Source organism: Polistes canadensis, unplaced genomic scaffold (assembly GCF_001313835.1).
Source record: "Polistes canadensis isolate GaletaPanama2010 unplaced genomic scaffold, ASM131383v1 scaffold_137, whole genome shotgun sequence".
Taxonomy (NCBI): domain Eukaryota; kingdom Metazoa; phylum Arthropoda; class Insecta; order Hymenoptera; family Vespidae; genus Polistes; species Polistes canadensis.
The window spans coordinates 270,072-280,300 of NW_014569684.1; the positions used below are offsets into that span (position 1 = coordinate 270,072).

General features: G+C 31.0%; 1 protein-coding gene across 3 annotated transcripts in view; it reads left to right on the top strand.

Annotated features, from left to right (window-relative positions):
- LOC106788362 (fork head domain transcription factor slp1-like) overlaps positions 1–10,229 on the top strand; it is a 24,443-nt gene that overhangs the window by 8,878 nt on the left and 5,336 nt on the right. For all 3 annotated transcript variants that reach the window (XM_014751543.1, XM_014751544.1, XM_014751545.1), the window contains exon 3: positions 66–198. In XM_014751543.1, the coding sequence (XP_014607029.1) occupies positions 66–198 (133 nt within the window). The remainder of the gene's footprint in view (positions 1–65; positions 199–10,229) is intronic.

Here is a 10,229-nt window from a genome sequence, read left to right on the forward strand (position 1 = left end):
TAAATTTTAATATATATAAATTTTTTATATATATTTCTTTTTTCTTTTGTTTGTTTGTTTCGTAGGAACTGCAACAGGGTAACGGTAGCTTTGGTACTGCAGGACTAGGTAGCATGCAGGACTCTCCTCATCCTTTAAAAATAAAACAGGAACATTTTCAGCTGTCCCCTCCTTCGCCACTTCCGGCTATACATCAAGGTATGTATACGCGTTTTCTCTATTCTCCTCTTTATATTTGTTTTTGACAGTATTATTTAATTAATTTGCACATCACTTGCAATTAGATAATCTATGGGATAATTGATTTCTGCACTTTAACGGTAACATTTATATATATATATATATATATATATATATATGAGCCGTTTATTTTGAAAGTCCCTTTTGTTTTTTTTTTTAAATGAAAAGATACCGTTCAATTGTAATTAGTGTTGCCATTAATTCGATTTTTTTGAAAAAGTGACTTATGCCACTTTCAAAATAAACGGCTCATATATAGTTTGAAAAGTGATTCTTTCAATTGGAAACGATCTCAGTGTAATATCCTGAAGTAGGATTACTTTTTCACCTTCTCTCCCTCTCTCTCTCTTTCTCTCTCTGAGTTTCAGTCTTTGATTTTGTTCGTTTTTCGTACTCGCTAAACGGCTCCCGGTTCTAATAATACGAAAGCTCCGAGCTGTCGAGTGTCATGCTCGCGAGGGAGGCCAAAGCGGAAAACGATAGAGAGATGTTGGAAGAATTAGAGTGCTAGGGGGGAAAGAAAGAGATAGAAGAAAGAGAGAAACGAAAGGGGAAAGTGATATACCGCGAGAGGCTGCATCCTGATCTTTCGACGCACCATTTAGTCACATTCTCTCCTGCGATCATAGTTCTCGTCAGATAGTCGTTACCTTGTAACACGTACCCTTTGAAATGAAAATCGTTTGGGTTTAATAGTCGTAACGAAGGACTGACTCGACTTTGCCAAGAACGTTCACGAAACCCACAAATTTTATTTGTTTTATTTTTCTTCTTCTTCTTCTTCTTTTTTCTACAGCTTTATAATTCGATTTAAATGTTAATCGATCATAAAAAAAAACATCTATGATTTAACTTATTTATTTATCGCTAGATATTTAATTAACTATCGAAAGTTATATATTTTTAATGTTATATAGTTTTGTTGAGTGTTCAAATGTAGTTTTGTGAATATTACAAGAATGTATGTCTGCTTAAATAAAAAAGACGCTGAACTTTAGAGATTAAGTTGTTGAATAAGTCCCAATAAAGGGACGAAACGTCCAATTAATCAAAACGAAGTTCTAATTCTTTTGAATGTACAAATTCCCTACGATACTTACTTATTAATGTTATAGAATGTTTTTCACAATTGTGAGTGACTGATAAATGAATTAAAAGTTACAGTTTCTTTTTTTTTTCAATTTCAGATAAACGTATAACAATGTTTAATTAATGTAATTACTACTTTTTCATTTTCAAATTATTCACACAATTGTTACTTTGGTCAATTACATGGTAAAACTATCGTATTTATTTTGTTTCATATTTTTGTTTTCTTTAATCGCGATATAATAAAGTTATATTAGAAAGATGATGGTACAATATGGCCGGGTGTGAAAATAGATTCTCTCTCTCGTGTCATACCTTCAGGATAGAGGAGAAGAAACTCGTTTGGTATATTTATCGATGATTATCTTACCAGTTTGTGCCATTTATCTTCGTACAACGAAATAGTTGACCGTCTTATATTAACGACTGTTACCGCTTGTTAAACGAAAGATACGTGCCAGTAGGTTTGCAAACTATCGTAAATGGCCTCGAGTCTGTGTGACAAAGTATTTCATATAAAATATAAGTATAGATATTATAATCTATTAGATTATTATTACCTAGCCAATGAGATAAAACTCCTCTTCGTCGTCGTCGTCGTCGTCGTCCAAGAGAGATTTTCTATCATTTTTTTTTTCTTTTTTTTGACAACCATCTAACAACTTGCGTTATACTTATACGTACTTCGAAATTTATTGATTTTATAAATAAGAGAAATGATTTGTTTTTATCAATATATAAATGGATTTTTTCAATTAATTTCTCTCATTGAACGAACAAGTAATTTCTCCAAGTAATAATTCCACTAAGCGACGTTTCTTCCATTTATTTCGCATTTTTTTTTTTTCTATTACTTTTTTTTTACTGATTCAATAATGACGCAGATGTGCGAGATGAAAACAGAACTCCTCCGATTTCTGACACGATGATTTCGACTTGAGCCGATTTTATCGTCTTCGGTTTTTTGCTATCATACGAGCAAGCAAAAAGAACATTTAAGAAGGAGACGATAAAATAAAGGGCTCGTATTACCAGGACTTTTATTATACGCTAATCGCTTAATGTTTGAAAGAGAAAGAAAGAGAAATAATGAGAAGGAGTGAGAAGCGAATTTGAGATAAATTATACTTCTTGCGATTAACCCATGACCGAGCAACATTCATAAGAAGATGAAACATTATACTAACGTAACTTCGATATTCTCAATCATATCAAGAATTAATCGTAATGATATATCCGTTTGATTCATACTTTCATAAATGCGCAAATCTTTTCAAACGTTCTTCAAATGATCTTCAATATTATCATTTAATGATTGTAATATTTAGTAAAAAATTATATTCAAGATAATGATCGAGAATAATATAAAGTAATAATTAATATTACGAGAGAAGATATTTAATAGAATGTAATTCTATCTGGTATTACAAGTTTTATTAACATTTCATATATTATATAATATTTCATCGATAAGAAATGTTTCCAATGATTGAATCTTTCGATAAAGAATTTTTAGAATAGAATACAATGTTGTTAAATTGATTTATTAATTATACACCGATTCGTTGTTATCGATTCATTCATTAATTCATTCATTAAAAAAAGCCTCCAAAAAAAAGATAAAAATAAAAAATGTTCATACAAAAGTGGAGAAACATTTTGCGTAGGATAAACGTAAAATAATAAATAAATCTGTGAAATGAATGAATGATTTTAGATAAAAAGGGTTGGATAATTCGAATGTTAATCGTTGATTTTTGAAAGAGAGGGTTAACTCGTAAGGATCGTTGAAAATTTGTCTAATTTTCTCGAACTCGCGGCGGGTCTTAGAATCCAAAATCGTCACCGTTAGAAAGAAAAAGAAAATTGTGTGGATCGGAGGGAAGAAGGAACATACGAGAGTCGTGTGTTTTCGGAATCGGTCTGTTTAGAGTGCTTGGGCATAAGAGTTATGGTCGCTAATCCGGGAAGGCTGCGTGTTTTGGGGTGAGCTGATGTATCGCCCAACGACAGCGTTTCGAGGATTCTTGCCCCCGAACAACCGAACATCTCTTATTCTACTCTCGCATTTAGTTCGCATTTAGATGAGGAGAAATCAACTCGATTTACTACTGACTTTTTAACTCTTACTAACTCTCTCGATATAATTTACTATCGGAATTTATATATTTAACCTTCGGAAAAAAGAGTCCGAAAGATCTTATCAATTCACAATTCAATTATACGATAACTCAACTTGCATTTAGCTCAGGAGAATCGTGTCAATTTTATTTACAACTTAACTTGCTACTCTATATAATTTACAATTGAAAATTTATATATATATATTTAATTTTCGGTAAATAATCGAGAATTGTTTATCAAATGAATTCAATTGAAAAAGAATATATATTCGTTTCTATACAATAATTATATCTAATTTAATATAAACATTTCAAAAGAAAAATGAAACGAACGGCGCCAAGAGATGAGGGTTAGTTAACTCAATGTGTATCAGGACAAATTTATTTGTGCTATGAAATCGGGACGCGAACAATTAATCTTTAACTTTACTAATGCATTTTAAATAGATAAGTAGTAAATAAGAGCACGTTTTTCATGGGGTGTAGTAGTAGGGGCTTTTAAAAAAGAAAAAAAAAGAAGAAAAGAAATCAAAAGGAGTATGTTACGATTGATAACGGAATATGGACGTTATCGTAATGGGCCGAGCATTACGTTTTGATAAATACCGACTACGTGCTTGATAGAAACTGTCAAAGTTTTACGATAAAAGCTTGGTTGCTCGATAAAACAGTATTACTTGGTCGATTTCTGAGTTACGGATAAACTTGTACTTCTTGAGGTCACTACACTTTTGCAAATGAAATATGAAAGAAATGATCATTTTCTAAAACAATAAATCAACATCAAAAAATTTACTTACTGTTATATTCTATATACATATATATATATATATGCAAGTCATTGGATTAAAATATTAATCGACAATCAATTAAAAAAAAGAAAGATACTATCAAGTTATCTATGATTCATTAGTTGATATATAATTCCTGACGAATAAAATAATTATTTAATTGCTTATACGAAACGTACGATAAATTTCCAATGACATAGTTGCAATTACGTTACCAAATATTAACTAAACAATTAATAATAAAACATTTGTAATTTTCTTGTTGTGTTTTCTTCAAATTTGTAATATAACACATGTAAGAGATAATAAATATAGGTAGTGTCCAGGTCATCTTATTTCGTTATTATCGATCGATAATAATTATTTGTCGATTAGTTAAATTGATCCTAGATTTTGTTAACTGATTTGAAATCTTTATTATTTCAATTGTAAGAACAAAACGAATTACCACCACTGATCATCATTTAATGGATGGAGAAACTCGTACAATGCTCGAGTGCAAAACAACGCTCCCGCTGCGTATGCGCTATAGTAAACACGATAACGACGATAAAGATAAAAAGGGAGGAAGAAAAAGGATATATATATGGTCGTGCATGCACGCATACACACATACATACATATTTATCGATCACGTTTCGAGGCCTTTTGGTATCGTATAAGTGTTCGCATTTCTTTAATTTTTTGGCGCAAGAACAAATCATTGACAAATAAATGCGAAATATAGGATAAGATATATATCTATGCAAAACAAATAGTATACTTATCTTTCTTTTCTTTTTTTTTTTTCTCTAATCTTCTCTATTTTTATTCAATTTTTTTCATTTTTTTTTTCTTTTTACAAATCCACCGTTCCTTAATATTTTTTCTTTTTATATTAATCGAATAAACGATAATATTTGATTTATTATTTATGACATTGGTCATTAATTAATAGATGACAGATAAAATATTTGTCAAACATTTGATGAGATCGATTAGAATCGGATTATTTTTTCTTTTCTTTTCTTTTTCTTTTTTTCTTTTGCACCCATCATAAAGAAGAAACGAAGAAAAATAACGCGAACGCGACAACGTCGTCGAGGTCGAGATACCGGCCGATGATTGGCTCATACGAAAGATACCGGAAGATGAACTATCGTCGTTCAGATGACCCTCTGCCCCAACCTCGGGTTTCTCTCATTCTCCGTTTCTTTTTCTTTCTCATAAACTCCGATTATTGACGACACATACCAGGGATGGTCCGAAAAAATGTATGAGAATGAATCCAAATATTTGGTTTTTCACTTACGTATTTGGTAAATATTGAAGTTCAATTCACGTGAATCTTAACATTATCCAATTTTTTAACTCGGTGCGTTTGAAACGTCGAATATATTATAAAACTTCATATCTTTTTTCAAAATTTATTTATTTAATTAATATAAAGTTTCTATTTTTCTGCTTCAATACACTTTTCCCAACGAGATTATAACGCACGGATGCGTGTCTTAAAGAAATTCTGATCTTTAGAATCAATAAACTCTGATGTGGACTTTTTCAGACTGTCTTCATTAGTATAAATTGTTTAGCACGTGAAAATTGTTGTAAATGTTTTAAAAAATGAAAGTTAATTAGCGAAAGATCCGATGAATAAGATGGTTGCGGCAAAATATCATATTTTAATTGATCTGAAAAAATCGGGTTCGTTGATTCGTTTTAAAGTCGATACTTTCGGCCTTTTTTAAGAGGTTACATGGGTTTACATCAGGAAAAAATAGCATATTTTCAACAATTTTTTTTTCTATATAAAAAATGGAATTATTATTCAAACTTGTTTTAGCATTTAAGATACATATTTAAAGAACATTTTCTGAAATTTTGGTTGAAAAATATTTTAAACTCAGCCATTGCGACGTCATTTCCGGTGACCCCACCGAAAAAAAGTGTTTTCGCGTTGACTGCAGAACTCATAAACGGTGGGGGTTTTTCTGTTGAAAAAATAGGGCCTTTTAGTGAATACTTAAAACTAGAAACTGGACGAAGGAAAACAAAAATTGAAATTTGTATTTTTGGCAACGTTTTTAGCAAGAACATTCAAATTTCGCTACAATTTGCACCACATTTTGGTTTCTTAAAATTCGATTTTATGCAAAAAACGCAAATCCTTCGTCCAAGTCCTTGTCAACAGTATCACGAAGACGTGTAGCAAATTTCATGAAAATCGGTTAAATAGTTTTCGAGAAATCTTGACAACCGACTTTAGAAAAAGCGTTTTGAGAAAAACGCGTTTAAAGATTTGAGTGTTGGTATAAGAGCCATTAAAGAGTGGAACTTCCCAAGGCTCTATCTTTAAAACTACTACTTCAAAATTGAATACAATATTCTAGATGAGTTGTAGAATTTAAAAAGATAAAAAAAAAAAAAGGAATTTTTTTGAAAGTCCCAAACCCATGTAACCCCTTAAAAGGAAAAAGGTTGAATCGTTTGGCTCTAACGCGTCCGTTAATTGTCAGATATATCAAGTTAACAACGATGGGTATTATATTTTCGACAGATTCTCAATGGTTAATTGTAGTATCCTGATAAAAAGTCACGTGCCGTTGATGCATATCAAGATGGCGATCAAAATAGCACGCGAGTAGTCTTCTCGGTTTGCTACTCGATCTGCTGCTGCTGCTACTGCTGCTGCTGCTCGTGATTAGCTGTGCAAAACCCCCGAATACCCCTCTTGAATTACTGCTACAACAACCCCTCGCCGTCGTCTCTTGTGCATCCGTTACTCTCTTTGGTGCAGGTTGCACGTGCCATCGATTGTTTTTATAAACTTTCGCAGCTGCGTATATTAGTTACGAAGAAAATGAAACACCGAATGTGACAGAACGAATAAGAATTCTCCGTAATGATTATTATTATTATTAATAATAATCAAGTATTTTTTATCAGAACAAAACGAAACTAAAAAGAACAAACTTACGGATTTTAATTCCTTCCGTAATTTGTCAAATTTTTGCATTTAAAAATCCATTATTGTTCATACACTTTTCTCAATATCAACGAGTAGTCAAGAAATTTTCTGTAAGATTTGCAATTTCGTAATCGTTATTGCAACGACGTTTCGTGAGAATTGTCCTTGTACGAAAAAAAAAAAAATATATATATATATATATATATATATATATATATATGTATACATAAATCCCGCGTCAGCTGATATTGCGTTATTAAGCTTGTTGAAATATTTTTGTGGAACGCGAAATGAGTTCACGGTTTGTGGCACGAGGTGTTTTTTAAATACGAACGATATTTAAAAAGAAAAGGATAAAAAAGAAAAGCGAAGTTATCCTCGTTCGAAGAATAAGAGAGATGTGTAACACCAGCACCGATCGTTTTGGTAGTTAGCTCCTGTCAGATTGAGGTCTCTGCCATTTCACAGCGTGATGTCATTAAAGTATTGTATTTCGCTTATCGGCACCGGATGCCGATTCCTCGTGGAACTCGCAGCATTTCAGGAATGCGAATGTCGTCGTTTTCTGCAACCAAGATGACTGACCACCCACCTTTCCTTTTCCCCAGCTTCACCATCGTCATATTTATCTATAATACTTAATTGATCGATCAATCGGTTCATTCTAATAAGTAAACTGATTGATATACAATTGGGAAACATTTTTGTTTCGAAACTTATCTAATAAGTCCATTTAAATATTTTCTTTTTCTTCTTGTTGACTCTAATTACGTGTACTATTGGACTATTATTATTAAATTAGTTGTTTTTCTCGTCCAAAAATAAAATTCTTAATAAGAAGGTATCATAGGGAATTTGGACATCAAAAAAAGAAATAGAACTTAATTTTGATAAGTTAGACGTTTCGTCCTTTTATTGGGACTTCTTCAACAAGTGGAAATTTTATTTTATTGTTATTTTTATATTACGAAATACATCGGACCCATACATTATAAAATATTACATGTTACCTTAATCTCTAAAGTTCAGCGTCTTTTTTCTTTAAGCAGATATACATTCTTCTTTTTATTTATAATATTCAAAACACAAAACATCTACACTTCGTTAAGTCTTAATCCGTTATATATAATTTGTTTTATTTTGTTATTGAATAAATTTGTTATAATCACATTTCTAAGTAGAATAAATTACAATCGTTATTATCCAATTAGAACACGTCAATAGTAACATCATATATCTAGATATTATTGTATCTTTTAGAATAGTACACCGAATCCTATTCATTGTCAAGCTAATATCCTATACCGGAACAAACAGCATCGTATGCTACTCCTATTTCCGTTATTACTACTAATTACTAGAAATCTCATAATTACATATGAATCATGTAATATAAACATGAGATGGTACGTATTATACATAGTATTTCGAATTAAAATATATAACTCGTGTAACACTTACGTGTTATAAGTTAAGAAAAAAAAAAAGAAAAGGAAAAAAGAATTGGATAAGAAAAATGTCTGATTACAATTTCCTTTATAATTCACATAGTTGCTTAACTTTTTGAGTCACGTTGGAATTAAAAGTCTCCCACCTTTTCGATGCACCGTAATGCATGTTAGGACATTTTTAGTCCCACCTTGAAATATTGCAATAACTGCATGCGCATAAGCATGGTGAAACTATTTGAATCCCACCCCATATAACAATAAATTTAATTAAATTATTACTATTTTTTTTATGTTTTTACATTATGTAAGAGATACCTTTACTAATAAAAATATAACAATTTTGTTTCATTTAAAACACAATATAAAATATCCATGCAACATAGGATTATTATCTGAAATCCTATGCCACAAAGAATTAGTGCACATCCAAAAAATATTAACATAAGAATAAACCTAAATATTGTAATATTGGATCTATCACCGACAACATTTGGCACGCATTGACATTTCATCATACAAATCTTGACATTAATCAATTACGATCTTTAACGAAAGAGATAACATATTATATTATAATATATTAATTGTAATAATTCGTTCTTATGTTATAAAATAACTATATGATCTTCGTTAAAGGATTTGGATGAATCGTCTGAAGGGATATTAATTACGCGAATGTTTCGAATTCGAAAGATATCGGATCACCTTCGACGTTGTCCGATGGTTCGATGTCTATGGTTGTGATGATGGCCTCTGGAAATGGGTTACGAACACGTGTCCCCCCCTCCCCCACCCCAACAGTATTACTCTGTGATAGGATGAAAACAAGATCTCTCCCTAACGCGATCCTATCGAAATGGTATTCCATTTCTCCCGTGTACGGGAACGACTGGTATCGTTCTAACGATAGGACCGAGGAGAACAATGTTTTCTAAACTTGGATAAAGTGACCGTTCGTTGTCATAACACCGATCGTTTCCTATACTTCTTTGTTATTTCTTTTTTTTTTTTTCTTTTTCATTCGTGATGCGATCGATGAACGGATGATGAGTCTCCCTCGAGATCGATAATTGCAAAAATTATTCTGAAGAAAGAAATAGAAATAATATATAAATAAATAAAATATCATCCTTCTTTTTCCCCCTTCTTGCATTTTCATTCGTACGATTTTAATCGAGGAGAATGTTTTATCGGGTCCTTAAGCGTAGATAAAATTATCGCATATTTCTCCCTTTGACCTAACCGATTAGCCCGCATATTCTCGAGTTTCATATCCTTTCGTTCTTATCCTTACGCATAATTTAACTTGTAAACTTTTTCCTCGATATATTGATAGTCATTTGACAAAATAATAAATTAATAAGAATAATACAAAATATATTGAAATATTAAGATCGATAACAATTGTCATCTTATGATTAGTTTTATACAGGATGAGTTAATTATTTAATATTAAATATAAAAAACTATATATTCTAATATAGAATAAGATTTTAATTCACGATAACAACATATATATATATATATATATTTATTTTGAAAGTGGCATAAGTCACTTTTTTTTTTTTTATTGAAAATGAAAAGATAC